The sequence below is a fragment of the Neovison vison genome, chromosome 2 (genome assembly GCF_020171115.1).
Source record: "Neovison vison isolate M4711 chromosome 2, ASM_NN_V1, whole genome shotgun sequence".
Classification (NCBI taxonomy): domain Eukaryota; kingdom Metazoa; phylum Chordata; class Mammalia; order Carnivora; family Mustelidae; genus Neogale; species Neogale vison.
The window spans coordinates 55,858,141-55,875,355 of record NC_058092.1 but is presented as its reverse complement, the minus strand read 5'-3'; the positions used below and the strand labels follow the sequence as shown (position 1 = coordinate 55,875,355).

The 17,215-nt window shown below is 40.6% G+C and overlaps 1 protein-coding gene across 1 annotated transcript in view; it reads right to left on the bottom strand.

Moving 5' to 3' along the window:
* The window catches only part of IL12RB2 (interleukin 12 receptor subunit beta 2), a 66,056-nt gene that overhangs the window by 13,902 nt on the left and 34,939 nt on the right, over positions 1-17,215 (bottom strand). Inside the window, exons 9-12 of the mRNA XM_044238435.1 lie at positions 15,735-15,954; positions 7,634-7,834; positions 2,674-2,772; positions 2,425-2,583 (exon numbers count right to left, since the gene is read on the bottom strand). Of these exons, the coding sequence (XP_044094370.1) occupies positions 2,425-2,583; positions 2,674-2,772; positions 7,634-7,834; positions 15,735-15,954 (679 nt within the window). The remainder of the gene's footprint in view (positions 1-2,424; positions 2,584-2,673; positions 2,773-7,633; positions 7,835-15,734; positions 15,955-17,215) is intronic.

Sequence of the window (17,215 nt, the reverse complement as noted above, 5' to 3'; positions counted from 1 at the left end):
TGACAGTCTCCACTGGTTTAACAAGTGTGGGGCAGTATTCACTCATGTGTCGGTCAACAAATACTGTTTTTACGTACACCTCCTGTATGCCTGACAGTATAGTAGGTACAGGGAGACTATGAGCAAACCGCCAGGGCTTCTTCCTTCCAGCTGCTTTGAAACTGTTGACAAAAACAGCCAGGAAGTAACAATGCACAATGTGTGCACCGGTAGAGACATATGCTCTTGGAACCCACGGCAGTGTTGGCATGTATCCAGTGGAGCGGCTGTACACCAGAATCCCCTGAGCAAGATACTAACACTGTGCAGCTGCACCCCTCCTTTCTGCTCAAGCCAACTATGTACTCCTACTGCACTCCCCAGGCTCCCTTTGTGCTGCTGCCTGGGGCAGGTAGCACCCAACGACAGAGGACAGGGCCCCTTCCTCCTTGGTGCTCCATCTTCCTCTTCCATTTGTGATGTCTCTTGGACGTCTTTTTCCCATGTCCTCACTTGCTGCCCTCTACCACTATCCGGAAACTGTACTTGTGGGTCTGCCAATGATTGCTGGTTACCAAATACAGTAGGGAGCTATCAGTCCTTAATTCTAGCGGTTACATCACTTTTGTGGACCTCTCCATCTCCCTCCGTAGACCCAGAGCTCTCGGAAGACAGGGCACAGGTCTGATTCATCACCAAGTGCTTACTGAGCAAAAGGAAAACTTATTTTAAACCGGTGTGAAGTAGGATTTTGAATCTCTACCTCCTTTCAACTTATTTTAAAATGCCCTTACATAGGGGGTGCCTGACTGGCTCAGTCCCTAGAGTGTGCCACTCTTGATCTTGGGGTCGAGTTGGGTGTTCAAATTAATAAATAAATAAATAAATAAATAAATAAAACTTCAAATGCCCTTACATAGACTTTAGATTCATCAGATTTGTGATAGAATAAGATAGAGATTTTCTTCAACATGTCTAAGAGTAGCTTTAAGAACCAATTGACTGTGTTGATTGTTAATAGGCATCGTGGTCTTAATTCTGCCAAAATGACAGTTGGGGGTGGGAGGAATTCTCCACATTTCAAGTGGAGAATTCCAAATGGCCCACAAAGAGGCCAATGAAGTCACCAGGTTCTGGGGTGCATTTCTGGACTGACTTATCCATATAGGCCCAGTAGGAAGCAGCTTTGTCCAGTGATAGGTTCTATTTACCAATGGTGGATTTGTTAAGTGACTAATAGAATTATATAGAGCTTTTGTTAAAAAAGAGTGATGCAAATCCATACATACTGATGTGGACTGATATATTATTGAGAGGTAAAAAGCAAGGTATAGATCAGAATATAGATGATGATCCCAAATATATGCTTTAATGTGCATTAAGGTTTTTTTTCTGGAAGAACATGTGAAACACTGCTATAACCTAAGAGTGAAGGAAGAGATAATTTCCATTGTATAGTTTCTCAACTATTTGAATGCTTTTACCATGTGCAAGGGTTATTTATATAATAAAAATAAACTAGCATTAAGTGCTAGCATTAACTAGCACTCTTAATGCTAGTTTATTTTTATTATATAAATCAATATTGAAAATCAATATTGAAAAATCAATATTGAAGATCTGCTAAGGTCAAGAGAAAGGACCATCCTGTCCAATCTCCCAGGTAAAAGTCCCTCTTGCAGACAGCTCTCTGGAGCCCACATCTCAGAGTAGATTTGCTGCATTCTTCCTGGACCTAACAGTTCTCACGAAGGAATAAAAATATTGCTTCTTTATGATAAATGCTCCTGAAAGAAAGCCAGCTTGCTTATGAAATAAAAAGAAGGTCAAGCCAGGAAGAAAAAAAAAAAAAAAAACACGACTCTGAATAAATCAAAGATTAGAACATCAAATCTGGCAAGGAACTTGGAGCTGCTACATAAATGAGAGATGAAATCATCTGAGATAATGTCCCAGCCAGAATTTAATTGCTTTCGTTTTAGAGTTACAGAATAATTGCAGGTCAAAAGAAGTTACTTACCCTGTATTGTATTTTACCTATTTTAAGGAGAAAATAATATGCTATGATAGTATTTACAAATGTGAGGATTCAAAATTTCTCCCAACTCATCCCTTGCAAACCTCAAGGGTCTGCATAATAGTATTCAAGTGCTGTTACTGCTTTCTGAAATGCCATCTCACCAAATGTCGTCTGAGCCATTCCTAAGAGGCTAGTCCATCCCCTTCACTTCTACTTGCTGGGCACTAACATAGTCAGTCACTCTGTGTGCGTGTGTGTGTTTATATCTTTTATTTTTCTTCATCCAATTAATTTCATGGATATTTAGTAAGCATCTACTATGTGCCGCTCACAGCGCTAGTACCTGTCAGGATGCATATGCGTGATGTTACATGTCCCCGACACCTAAATGAGAAAGATGCACTGCATTTGTCTCTCCCACATACCGCACACTTGAGGCTGGGAATTGGAGTCCTGTTCCTTCCAGTATATCCTGTAATGGAGGAGGCAGCCCATTTGCTCCTGGGCTGGAATTTTGTTCCACGAAATTACCATACTCCCCTTTTCCTCTGAGATGGCATTAATGTGGGGGCCACTCCGTGGTGCTGCAAAGTAGAACACAGGCGGCTTTTGTAACCCTCCAAATCGAAACTGTTGAACAAAAGCAAAATTTGGCAAAAGGTCCCAAGACTCACGTTTGTGCTTCGAGTTACCCCGGATGGAGGTGCACCCTCTCTGGTCCCCGGATATCGCACACACGCTGATTTCATAACAGTTGTAGGGTTTTATGTTCTCTGTGGGGAAAAGGGAGTTCTTATAACAGGTTTGGCATCATATGTAAGTCACTGAAGGGAGACATTTAAGTATCTGATATGGATGCATTCAAGGCATCCATTTTGCTCTCCTTCATTTGAAGATAGTTCAAGGACAGTCTGGGCTGAGGGTGAAGGGATGACCTAAGTCACAAAATCTCAGCATCCTGTTTGCCACGTCAATGGCTTCAGGAAGCCACTGCTCCCACCACCAAGCCCAAGTTCACCTAATGGTGAACCGACAGGCCAACCTGAAGTGTCTTTTCAGGGTCATCACAATCAAGGAGACAAAAGCTATTCCAATTCCAACAAAGATCTAAATATAACCACACAGACTGCTTTTGAAACAGAAGTCACTTTCTCTCTCTCTCTCTTTTTTAAGATTTTATTTATTTATTTGACAGAGATCAGAAGTAGGCAGAGAGGCAGGCAGAGAGAGGGAGGGGGTAGCAGGATCCCTGCTGAGCAGAGAGCCTGATGTGGGGCTCATTCCAGGACCCTGGGATCATGACCCGAGCCGAAGGCAGAGGCTTTAACCCACTGAGCCACCCAGGCACCTCAGAAGTCACTTTCAAGAAAAAGAAAAAGAAAGAAGAACCATGGACTTCTACAAACCAATCGTTTGCTATTTATAGAGAAGTGCGGCTGGTGTTTTCCAGCACAGAACCTGGACGGGCCTTCTCACTCCAGGGATGCTTATGGGGATCTGCCCCATGCGGCTGGGACACACTGGGACAGCTCAGGGCAATGCAGCCTCTCCTGCTGCCCTCTTCCCCTGAGCTCCCCTCAGCTCCAGTCAGATTTCACTTGCTTCACAGCCTGGAGATTAGCAGGATACCTAAGAATGGTAATGCTAATTCCTCGCTTTTAAAATGCCAAACTTTGCAATTTTCTGTCGGTCATGAAGTTGGCTGGCAAGTTGCTCTTTCCTGTCAAAACTCCTTATTTCCATGAATTTCAGATTCTACTTCTTGTAAAGAAACGGCTCTTTTTGGGGCACCTGGGTGGCTCAGTCCTTATGCGGTTCTGTGTCTGCCTTTGGCTTGGGTCTTGATCCCAAGGTCCTGGCTCCCTGCTCAGCCGGAAGCCTGCTTCTCCCTCTCCAGCTCCCCCTGCTTGTGTTCCCTCTTTCGCTGTGTCTCTCTCTGTCAAATAAATAAATACAATTCTTTAAAAGGAAAAGAAAAGGCCCTTTTCACAGATACTGTGCATAACATAGCTTTAAATTCCCAAGGAAATTTAATGGGAAATGAGAGAGAATCCTTACTAGACAATGATAGGGTCACATGGTCAGAGTAATCACTCTCTCCCACAGTGTTTAACGTCCTGCCATGAACAGATCTGGTCCCCTCCACTGACAATTGATTAGGGTGTAACATTTTATTTTTGAGGAAGAGGAATTTTATATCACAGGATAATTTACTAAATAATGTGTGTTTTATATGAAAATCCATTGTCCCTTAACTATCCCAGCAAGTATCACATAAAGCTCAGATGGCAACAATACTGTCAGAAGAGACTACAAGGAGTAGTATCACTCCATGTGATACTTGGTTCATGTATTCATGAACCAAGTGATATGGAGAGAAGGACACAGTCCGCTTAGTTTAGTCATCCAAAGATTCTTCGCCATGGCAGGCAGACCCAGAAGCCAAAAGGGCAACTTGGAACATGGAATCATATTTCATTTGGGAGAGGGTTGGGCCTGGCCGCTGTCTCTAGTCCTGGAAGCAGCCGACCAGCCACCATGTCATGTGCAGGTGTGGGAATTCCAGAGGAGCTCATTAAGCAATTAGTATCATTTCATTTTGCCATGCAAAACGTGAGTTCAGGGCAGAGGCCTTGAGACTGCTGCATCAGAAGCTGTGGGTTTCTTGTGAACAGCCTATCCTTAGTGGAGGAGGGAAGAAAGTGTGGCTCTTAACTTAGCTGATATTTCCCTTTGTATGAAGAAAAGAGTCCTAAAAAGCTTGTTCCCTGGTTCGGACTTTAGGGATCCCTGTTTTATTGGCTAGTTCTTACACAAACATGTCCTAATCATTAGCCTTCAGAAGTTCACCTTAGAAAGTCCTTAGCTTTGCTGTCTAGTGTACAACATCCACATTCCTGAGATTTTTCTTTCTTTCTACACACTGGCCCCAACTTCCAGGCTCATTTCCCACTACTCCTGTGCCTACATATATACCTCCCATCCTTGGGCAAGGGCTCTGACTCATATTTATAAACTACCTCTTTGGTGGATATTTTGTCAAAAGCTATTTTCATCTATTAAGTATGGGAGAGGACAAACATTAAATGATCAATAACGAGGAGTCATCACTGAGGAAATAGAGTGGGAGCAGGCAGAAGCCCAGGCATCGGGGAAGGCATTTCTAGACACCTACGGATTCTGACATATTTGTAAAAGGAGTGGCTCTGTATGGTTAGAATCATTTTTACCCACAAAAGACAGTACTGACGGTCTCTAGCTTACAACCAACCTACAGCCCAAGAGCTGGACTGTGTTCTGGCCTCCAGAATATACTCCAAAACACCAGTGATGCCCTGGCAGCTGGGAAAAGGCTGGTGAGGATCCTAATGGCAAGGAGTCACCTTACTGACTGGAGAGTGCCATACTGAATTCATAAATATGAATTACTTAACTTTTTAAGTGTTTATTTCCAGAATGTAACATCAACACTAATAGCCAAGCAAGTGTTTTCAAGCAGGGGAACAAGTTTAATTAACAAAGTTATTTTACCCAGTATTATACTGATTTCATTCAAATGAGTATTTCTAAAGTGCTTAAAAATCTTTTAGTTCCCTAAATATGCAAAACATTCTCTCTTATCATCTCTCTTAATGGTATTTGAGTGTTATTACAGAAATTCTAAAAGTAAGAAACTATAGGGGCCACAGGGTCTAAACTACCCCAAAGAGGTCAATCCTAATATAGTTTATAATAAGCGTTTACAATTTTGTAGCAGTTTGGAATTCAGTAAATGCCTTTTCTATCCACTGTTTCATTTGATCTGATAGGCGTAACAGCGCTAAAGGGAAGTTGCTTCTACTGCAACAGTTCTAGGGACAGGGAACACATCGCTCTGAGGGCCAACCTTAGAGACTCTCACATGTAAGGCAATTTCTTTCTCAAAACTGAGCTGATATCTGGTTTATAATGTCTATGTAGAGGACTTAGTTTCATTCTCCAGAGCAACAAAGGACACATAGTCTTTCCCACATATACATCAAAGCCAGCAACAGCCATCAAACTGCCCACCCACATCTACAATCATCTACAATTCTTTTCTACAGGATGAATGGTTCCCACATTATTACTACTACTATTACTAGTATTATTACTATAAAGTAGGCTCTATACCCAGCATGGAACCTGGTGCGGGGCTTGAACTCATAACCCTGAGGGCAAGACCTGAGCTGAGATGAGAGATGCTTAACCAACTGAGTCACTTAGGCGCCCCAAATGGTTTCCATATTAAAAGTTCCAGAACCCCAATAACATGTTCATCTTCTTCTGATATTCTTTGGGTTATCTAGACAACACCATCTTTAGGTGTAGTGAATAACTGAACACAACCCACTACGAGTCTGAACAGCTAACCTATACAAGAGGCTCACGGTTAAGGACTAGCTCACATATTGTTTGGTAGTGTGGTCTGTTTATTCCATTTGTCTTGTCTCCATAGGTAGGGCGTGTGTATCCCCTTGGGGAGATGTAATGATGGCCATGGTGTAATAAAAATATTATAGAGTTTAGAGTTTGAAAACCTATGAAAATCTTAGCCCTGTCACATATAACAGTAACAGTGACAGCTAAATTATTGAGTACTTAAAATGTGTGAGGCATTGTTCATAATGTTTTTTCTCCATTAATTCAGTCAGTCCTCACAATAACCCAATGAGGTAGGTATTATTATTTTCCTCATTTGACAGTAAGGAAACTGAGGCAGAGAGACATTAAGTAATTTGCCCTAGGTCACACAACCTAGTAAGTGACAGAGCCAGGGCTTAAACCCAGATAGTCTAGCTGCAGAAACAGCACTTTTTTTTTTTTTTAATTTATTTGACAGAGAGAAATCACAAGTAGATGGAGAGGCAGGCAGAGAGAGAGGAGGAAGCAGGCTCCCTGCTGAGCAGAGAGCCCGATGCGGGACTCGATCCCAGGACCCTGAGATCATGACCCAAGCCGAAGGCAGCGGCTTAACCCACTGAGCCACCCAGGCGCCCCAGAAACAGCACTTTTTAATACACTGAGTTTATTCCTAAAAGTGACATTGACAAAGTTCTGTCTGATCATTTTAGTATCTTTTTGGATGCTTTCTATCACTTGATAGAAACCACTGACAGATTTGGATTTGAGCACTGGGATACCAACTATCATATAGATAAATCTGGATTTATTATCTCACACATAACATACAACAGAATTGGGAATGAAAGATCTCCGGTACAAAGGGCAGAGTTAAACACTTGGTGCGCATGATTGTTCTGAGAATTTCGTAAACTCCCACGTGGAAGGTGCCTGTCACACTGACGGGTTACTACCTAGCTCTCAGCCAAGCTTGTGTGCGTCAATGAAGCATTTGTCTTATATGGCTCTGTGCCAGGCATATGAACTATCCATAAATGCTAGAGGCTTTGGTCAATCAGCTGGTCTTCTATGTCTGCAGTGCTGTGTTTTAAGGTAGTGTCCTAAAGGACTCAAGGTCATTACTGTTCCTCTCATGCAACTGCCTGTAATTGAGGAAGGTTCTGGGTTCCCATCTGCACTTTCTTTAAAAAAAAAAAAAAAGCGGGGGGGGTGCTTAATAGCTTTTTAAGAGGAAGGTGAACAACTAAATACCTGAAATCAGAGCCGACACGTTGAGTGGGGTACACCGCAGCCAGTTTAGAGGGGGCTGTGTGCCACCCCTGGGATGGGGCTCCCTCCATTCCACCACATACTCCTGGACAGCAGGTGCAGCTTTCCCAGGAGGCTCCCACGTCACCATAATGTTGTCCACACCCTTCGAATCTGCAGAGACCTGGCGAGGAGCCAGCAACCCTTTGGGGGAGAAAGGGGGAAGCACAAAAACAAAATCACAGGTGGATAAAGATATAAAAAACAATTCATCCCCCAAAGTGTTAGGAAAAACCAATTTCTTGTTAAGAACTTCAGATTTGGGGCACCTGGGTGGCTCAGTGGGTTAAGTCTCTGCCTCCGGCTCAGATCGTGATCTCAGGGTCCTGGGATCAAGCCCTGCATCGAGCTCTCTGCTCAGCGGGGAGACTGCTTCCCCCCCACCTCTCTCTCTGCTTGCCTCTCTGCCTACTTGTGATCTCTGTCAAATAAATAGATAAAATCTTAAAAAAAAAAACAACCTTCAGATTTGTTTTTATTAGTGCAAGGACCCTGTGCAGGGTTATTGGTAGAATTATTTTCCCTTCATCTTCCACTTCTGTGTCCCCAAAGGTAACTGCTGTAGTGATATATGCATACTTCTAAGCTACCTCCCAGATGTTTATTTAGATATCTATGTATCCTTGAAAGTTAGTGTGGCTTTGTGCTTGTGTTCTGTATTTTCATGAAACGTGCTGGGAGTAAATTTAATGCTTTTTCTTACTTTTTTCCTTCCCACTCAATATTATATTTCTGGAGTATGTCCATTCTGCTGCTATATTTAAATACAGCTCATTCCTTCCAACTGCTACCTCAAACCTCTTTCTGTCCAGTCTCCAAGTGACGATCAGGAGGTTCCTTCCAACACTCAGCTAACACAAACAAGGATGCAATGAACATTCTTTGGCATGTCCTCATGTGAGCCTATGCAAGAGTGTCTCTGGATATATCTGCACAGAGTTGCTCAATTATAGAGTAAATCCACACATTATTTCATTAAACACAGCAAGTGATCTTTAATATAGCCAGTCAATTGACACTGCAATAAAAAAGGCATGAAGATTCTTATTTCCCCACCAACACTGGGTATTCTCCGACTTTCAAGTTTCTACCAATCTGGTACATGCAAGGGGGCATTTTACTGCAGTTTATTTTGTTTTTCCGAATTTTTATAATAAATATGTTTTCCAATTTCTTATGAAGCTTCTCTTTATGCATGACTAGCGATCTGACTTCCCCCTCTGTAAACTCCCTGCTTATATACTTCACTCATGTTTTTTGTTGAGTTTCCTGTCTTTTCTCTGATTTACAGCAATAGGTTTTATGTTCTAGATATCATTTGTTAGTTTCCAACACTAGAAATATACTCCAGTCTTTCAACTCTCTGATAACTTTATGATATGTTTGTTGCACATAAGTATTTACTTTATTTACTTTGATATAGGTGAATTTATCTATGGCTTGTGCATTTTGAGTCTTGTTTACAAATTTCTTCCAACCTGGGATCATGAAGATACTGACCTACATTTTCTCTTATTGGCTTTTGGTTTTACCTTCCCCATTTAAGTTTTTAATCCAAATCTAGCTAAAAGGCTTTTTTTTTTAAAAGGGAATAGATTTTATTATATTTTTCCATACTGTGAGTCAATATTTCCAAACGTGATGCCACCCCTAATATATACCAAGTTCCATACATTCATGGGTTTGTGTCTGCAGTCAACTTCTTTCCCAGAACACACTGTTCACATTACTAGGCATTATGATATCTGATTATCTGGTTGATAAAGTCCTTCCCTCATTTTGCCCTTCATTTTTCAAAGTGGTCCTGGATATTTATGACACTTTATTCTTCCTTTTAGCTTTTAGAATTAGTGTATCAGAGTCCTCAGAAATTTCAGCTGGTACTTTTTATTGGAATTAAGTTAAATTGTTCCATTTGTAAATATGCTGCTTCATTGAAATTATTCAGCTCCTCTTCATAAGCCCCAATTCCTCCTTAATGGAGGTAAGGCTTTTATGCATTCTTTGTTACAGGCTAATTCCTAGACACTTTATACTCTGACTTTGCTCTTTAAAATGGCATCTTATCTTCTACCATTTATTCTACCATTAATTTGTGTGTATTATTCTTATTCCTGGCAAGCCTGCTAAAATTTCTAATTAGTTTTAGTAATTTGTCCACTGCCCTTGTTGAATTTTCCACATAGTAATCTTATTAGCTCCACATGTGAAATATCTTCTTCCAATCTTCAAATTAAATCTCTTACTATTTTGTTTTTATCTTGTTACAAATTTTAAAGAGAATGTGCCTACCTACCTTCATAAGGTGATATTTGCTGTAGATTTTTGGTAGAAAGTCTTTAAAAAACTAAAAAAATTTCTTTTTCTTCATAGTTTTCAAATAGGTTTATTTTTATAAGATACTTATTTACTAAAAAATTCTTTTTCACCAAATACTTTTCACATCTGTTAAAAACATACCCCTTTTCTCTTTTTTTATTATTGTGATGAGTTACATTAATACCTTTTTCTGATGTTGATCCATTTTTGTATTCTTGGGGTCAAACCTCTTGATCATTCTGCACTAGTTTTCCTCTCTCCACCCTCCCTCCCCCCCCCCTTTTTTTTTGGCAGAGACTTTTCAAAAGCAGATTTTATGTTTTAGAGAAGTGATAAGTTCGCAGCAGCATTTTCCACATACTCCCCAACCCCACATGGGGACAACCTGTCCCGCTGCCAATGTCCCATACCAGCATGGCACCCCAGTGTGGCATTTGCCACCAAAAGATCTTTTTTATAAATATTTTCAAGTACTTTTCCCCTTCATTTAGTTTTTCTGTTACTGGGACTCTTTTTAAGTAGTTGTTGTAACTTCTCTTCTATTCTTTCCATGTTTTCACTTTTCTCATGTTTTGATTTCTTTCCCACTTTGGATGGCCACTGGAAGATTCTCTCACCCAATCTTCTGCTCATTCATTCAGTCTTCAGATGAGTCCTTTCTGCTATCCAACCTATTGACTGCGTTCTTGATTTCAAAACTAACTTTCCATATTGAATCTCTTTATTTGGGGCTTCTTCATAACCACCTATTTTTGACAGAGCCATGTTTCTAGCATTCTCTCTAATCTTTCTAAGGATACTTGTTATGCTTATTCAAACTCTCATTCCTTCTGTTGCATTAGTGAGATTTCCTATGGCACAGGTTGCCTTTCCCAGAATGTGTGCCTCTCAGATTTCTCCTAATTTTCTACTTTGGGATCTTGTGTTATTTTCTTGGATTGCTCAGCAGCCTTGGCCTTTATCTTTCTGCAGGGGGAAAGTGAAAGATTTCCCTTAGTTTGTGCTTCTCCAGGCAAGTTCAGGTGGGGTGGAGGAGCTGTTGCGGGTGAAAAGCTCCGGGCCAGAAAGCCTACAGTGATGCAGCCTAAGCTCTACCTATATCCAGGTTCCCCCAAGGTCTACCTGGTACGTCCAGAACCTACCCAAGCTGCCATGACTGGAGCTGCTCTTCACGGGGATTCAAGGCTGTTAGTATCTTGTAATTGCCAGGCACATCGGGGTGGATGGCAGGAGAAATCTCAAGAGCCAGCCAGTTCATAGGTACTCTGCTTTCAGTCGTCTTCCACAGTTAGGTGTTGGGGCTTCCTTGAAGTTACTTTGTTTTGCTCTCTAGACTTCCCTGCTCCATAGTAGAGATGTCCAAGCAATGATCATATCAGGGCAATGTGAGCTAGAAGGAGGAGGAAAACCAGAAAGTGCTACCTCACTGCTCCCCCTTATCACTATTCCCCACTGCACTCAGCCATCTATCCTGTCCCTCCTGTCCTCCTCACCTCCTCAGAAATGTGCTTGGTGGTGAGAACCTATAACCCGTGCACTGGCTGTTTTGCAAGGAATTGAATTCCCCAGTAGGAGTTCCCTTATATTCATTTGCCTTGGTATTAGATGTCCTGGCTATGCCAAAAGATTTTTTTTTTTTTTTTTTGAGAATGGAATGCATTCATTTAGTATTTATTGAGCATCTATATCTTCTAGTACCGTTTGGCAGGTGATGGGCTAAAATAGCCAAAGAGCCCTTCTGACCACTGCTTTCTTTGGAATGAGCTAAGCAAATCAACTTGGCACTACCCTGCCTGAATCACCATATTTACCAGGAACCAGCCTGAATTTCCTTCCCACAATGTTTGCCAGGGCACATTCTCTCTTTCAGAACTCTGCTAATAACTCACCTTCTTTCTATCACTTTTCAAAATTATTTCTTTAACTTTAATCATTCAACTTCCCATCTCCTTTCCCCCTGAGAGCTTCTGAACAGAGTTATACAATTCATAGGGTATTTGGAACACGTGCCCACCTAAGAGACAGGTGGTCTGGTTTTCAGTCCAGCTCTGCCACTAATTGGATGTATGGTTTTGGCTAGATTCCTTCAGCTCCTGGGGCCTCAGTCTCTGACATCTGTGTGGGTCTCTGTTTATGACTGTACTGGCTTCTGACTCTCCGTAGTTTCAAGAATTCTTGAACACAGGGATTAGTCTGAAATATTAAATATGTTTTTACTTGTTGACTGCAAGTTTTAGCACACATTCAGTTTTCATTGTAGAACAACAAAATCACTCTCATGGTTCTTTATAGGCAATGCTGTGGCAGGTGCTTTTCACAACAAAGTTGTCCCTACTTTCTGCCTGGGTGGCGGTGGGGGGCACATTGTTTTTCCTTTCCTAAAAGGAAAACTATATATGTGAGTACTGTGAACATATCCTGAAAGAGAGGGAGACAAAATCATGGTATGCTATTCCTATAGATCTTTCAGAATTTGTGTAAGAGCACTCAAGGATGGGACTGTGTAATTTGCCAGTATGCCCTCCATGTCACTCTGGGATACCCAGAGTATTGGGTGGTTCAGAAGTGGTCTTAGGAGAGAAAATAGACCCTCGAGATTCCAAGATTTCTAGGACCAGGACGCTCTTAGTTACAGCTCAGTTCAAGTACTCTCCTATCTTACCCCCGCAAGATGTTCATCCTTATTGAGCCTCATCCTTACGCAACTCCTGCCCAATCTGGGAGAAACAGGTGTTCCTTTTACCTCTCTCTTTGTCATTGGTTTCCATTGTCTTCCCACTCCGCATGGACTTCATTCCATTAATTAACTCCTCTCTCCCCTTAATCTCCAAACTCTTCCCTACCCAATTCTTTTCCTCAACTTGCACATTTGCTCAGCTCTCAATTTAAAGCAAACCCTCATGACATACCTCTCCCTCACCTGTCTCCCACGAACTTTTCTCTCCATACTCCAGTCACATGTTCCTCCTTCCCTGGCCATCTTCTCCAAGCCCATGTTTCATCTTTCCTCTCTTCCTAGAGTTACCCTGGCATCCATCTAATCTCACACTTATACTGCAGCACAGTTTCCTTGTTTATGTCTGTCCCTCCCACGTGACTGAATATAACTGGAGGACCTCAACAGTATTTTTTAGCTCCTGCTGGATTCTAGCTCCCTTATGTAGTATATGCTCAGTAAACAACTGTTTAATGAATAAAGTAGAGGCCAGCTCTAACATAATGAATGTGTCATTTTGAGATGTTGCTACCAAATCTAAAGAAAGCACCTGGAACAGACCCAGAAAATTCATGAAGTTTATAGCCTCAAGACCCGTATGCAGTGACACCTGAAGAAGTAAGGTATTCCTACATACTACATAGTAACAACAGCAGGATACTATATAGTGGTATGAGTTCAATCTCCCCAACAGAATTCACCTGAAAAACTATATATGTAGTACTTACCCAGAGAAGAAAAATTTTTAAATATATAAAGCAAAAGGGAAGGAAAATCACCTATAGTTCCATGATGCAGTTGTGACCTCTATTAACATTTCCACATACACTACTAGATTTTTTACCATGCAAAAAATGTGTATTCATGTAAATACATATTTTAAATGGCATCATCCCATATACACTATTGATAGTCTACCTTTTAACTTATTATATTCATCTTTCCTTGCCAATAAAAGCATAGCTACAACACCACTTTAACCCTGGTGTGGGTTTAGGCAAGTAAGATTCATGATATATTACTAAACCAGTCCCTTCTCTATTATTTTACATTTAGATTGTTCATGCTCTTTCAGTATTTCAAAAAATTTTCAATAAACATCTTTGTGTTTTACTTTAAAGCACTTATCATTTGCTGAAGATACATTTCTAATGGTAAATTTTTTTGGTGAAAAATACGTTAGTATTTAAAGTTACATATGGCCAAACTGTCTTCAGAAAGTTGTACCAATCTACATACCCATCAGCAGGGTACAGTATATCTTTTCCTCACACACTACCCACATGGGGTACACTAATTCTACTTATTTTTTCTCGGTCTGATTCAGTTTCTCAGGCTTCTCAAAATTTGCATCTCATTGATTGCTAGTTAGGCTGAACATATTTTCATATCTTTATTGCTACTTTTCTATTTAATTTTTGAGTTGCTTGTTCATATCCCCGGTCTCTTATTTATTTGAAAAAGTAGATAGACAGACAGGTAGATAATCAAACTTCTTTTTCCAAAAAATGTGATATATGCTTCTCTTAAACTGATATTTACATTTTTTAAGGCTTTGTGGTGTTTTAAAATTTTTATTTTACTATGCATAGTGTTTGAGCTTTCCTCCCCCACAGTTAATTCATCTTTTCAGGTTTGTACTTTAGGTACATACCCACACTAGTCAACAGATTGCCAGTTGCCTACCAAATATTCTCTCCTTTTTAGCAAGGGAATACTGCTGCCTGAAATACACTTCTAAGCCTCCTTTGCAGTTGGGTGTGACCAGGTGACCAGTTAAGAGTCAATGACTACAAGTGTATTGCATGACCTGGAACAAAGTTCCTCAAGTGTGAGGGGTGGGTCCTCCTCTCTTCCTTCTTTTTCTAGAAGAAAGTAGATAGAGCTCTGGCAGTCACCTTGGATCATTTCTATCTTGAGGATGGAAGCCAACTTGGCAGAGGAAATAGAAAGAAGGAGCCTAGAATCCTAATGATGTCCCCAAGCTATCACATCAGCCCTGAACTGTCTACCTCTGGACTTCTTTTATGTGAGAGAACTGATAAGCCACTGTAGTCAGGCCTCTGGTAAGAGCAACCTTTACTCCTAAAAGCAATTCCTAATTTATATACCAACCTTGGTACATCAATATTTACTCGTATTTTCTTCTAGTTATTTTTAACTACTCTATTATCTCTATGTTTATGGATATATGACTGAAAGGATATATAACTAAGATTTAACAGTGTATATAAAATAATCATGTTTGGGTAGAAGCTTCTTTCAAATGATGGCTGCTAGACTCATATGTAGATAAAATTGTTCCACTGAATTTTAAGAAAGGATTTAATTATAGTTTTATTAGGCATTTTTGGAAAAGTTAGGCCAATGATCTTGACATTGAGAAATAGCACTTATAGCCACTTTGTTGACTAATCATAGGCTTTTATCTTGAGAAATCAATTTTCAGAACAAGCAACTATAAAATGTGTATAGCTAGTTGGGAGATTTCAATGTAGATAATTGGATAAATATCTAAATTTACATAATAAAGAGCTGTAGTATAGAAAAATTTTGCTACAGTTTCATTACAGCCAGAATTTCATTTTAATACTATTGGCTTTAAAAACATGTTTTGACTGTAAGTGTAGAATGTTTTTTCCTAGAACTTGACAACACATACTATTCTTGTACTAGAAAAATTAGCCAGATATTAGTGTTCAATTTAATGCAACTAACATTTGTTAAGCACCTGCTATGTATTAGTCTCTGTATTGAATCTCACAATGACCTGCAAGACAGATAATACAACCCCTATTTTAGAGAGAGGGAAATTGAAACTCAGAGGTGTTAATTCACTTGTCCAAAACCACTCACAGACTAAGTGCAAAAGAGCCTCTGAAGGCTGTTGGCTCCAAAGTCTAAACTCCTGTGTTACTCATGCCAGGCCCTGGACTGAGCCTATGGGAGATAAGAGGTAAGTAAGACACAGTTTACCATAGGCGATATTAAATCAAAGTTGGTACTCACCTGTCCCACACAGGTCCGTTATGTTAATATGAGTGGGCAGGGAACTGCCTTTTGAGTTAGCTGCAGACACAGTCACAGCCCAATTTCCAGTTCTGGGAATGACCCATGTCCAGGAGTTGTGTTCTGTGATGTTCTGTAGTGTGACTTTCCCTCCTGCCACCTCCTGCAAGGTCACGCGATAGTGGAGGATTTTTCCTCGTGCCTCAGATACAGTCATATTCTGCAACGACACACATTCACTTACTTGTGTACTCCCAGACAAGGTCGCTGGATGCTTTGTGGCTGGACCTGATGGCCCCTGCAGCAGTAGGTAACATATGAGTGACCTTTTATATCTCATCTCCTCCACTCCATATTTTTATATGCACCCAAGCCCAAGCAAGCCCACCATTTAGGAAAAAAAATCAGTTAACATTTTTTTTTTAAGATTTTATTTATTTATTTGACAGATAGAGATCTCAAGTAGGTAGAGAGGCAGGCAGAAAGAGAGAGGGGGAAGGAGGCTCCCTGCCAAGTAGAGAGCCCGATGCAGGGCTCGATTCCAGGACCCTGGGTTCATGACCTGAGCTGAAGGCAAAGGCCTAACCTACTGAGCTATGCTACTAGGCATCCCCACAGTTAACATTTTTAAAAGCTAATTCATAAAAACATATTGATTTTCCTTCCTTGCTTAAAAATAAAACTTCCTAACAGTAGAAAGCTCAATTACATCTAATGGAACAAGTGTGGAATCTGAACTCAGATGATGTGGGTTTCAGTTCTATCTCTACCAACCACCACTAGCTGTGTGACACAGAGCAAGGCAGTCAGCTCCTCTGAATCTGTGAAATACGACCCCCTCCACACACAGCCCTTTTCATATAGAAAGTATAATGCTGCCCATTAAATAAAAAATGAGATTTTCAAGAGCTAAACTCATAAAATCCACACTTAGTGAGCTGGGTTAGCCATCTGTGCTAGGAAAGTAAGACACTGTTTATAAATGTGTGACTAATGAGTTTTGGAATTGCAAAAATTCCAATTGAGATCATTTGGGAGCAATCCCAGAAAGTAAGCAGAAAACTAATTATTTGTATTTTAACCCTGTTTGGATAAGGACCATGGGAAACAGAAGCAATGAAAATGGAGAGTGGCCAAGGGCAGTCCTGGTAGTGCCCATCCTTGCCTTGTGCAGGGAGAGGAAGGTTTAGCTTGCCAGACGTAAGCATGATGGTTTTTTTGGCAAGGCTAGTCCTTCTATGGGTTCAGGTGCTGAAAAGACACACATTAGGACTGGCAAATGCCCCTTTCTCTGATTTTCCACCTCTTAAGCAATCTTCTAATAATCTCTCAGGAAAGGCTGGAGTAACATGAACATCTGGTTCACTTAAAATTTTTTGTACTTTTCCCTTTAAGTGAATAAATTGGCCTTCTGATGATAATTTGGCTTCTGAAATAATTAGCATGCTGAGAGAGAATGTTCCTATCTGCTGACTCAAGTC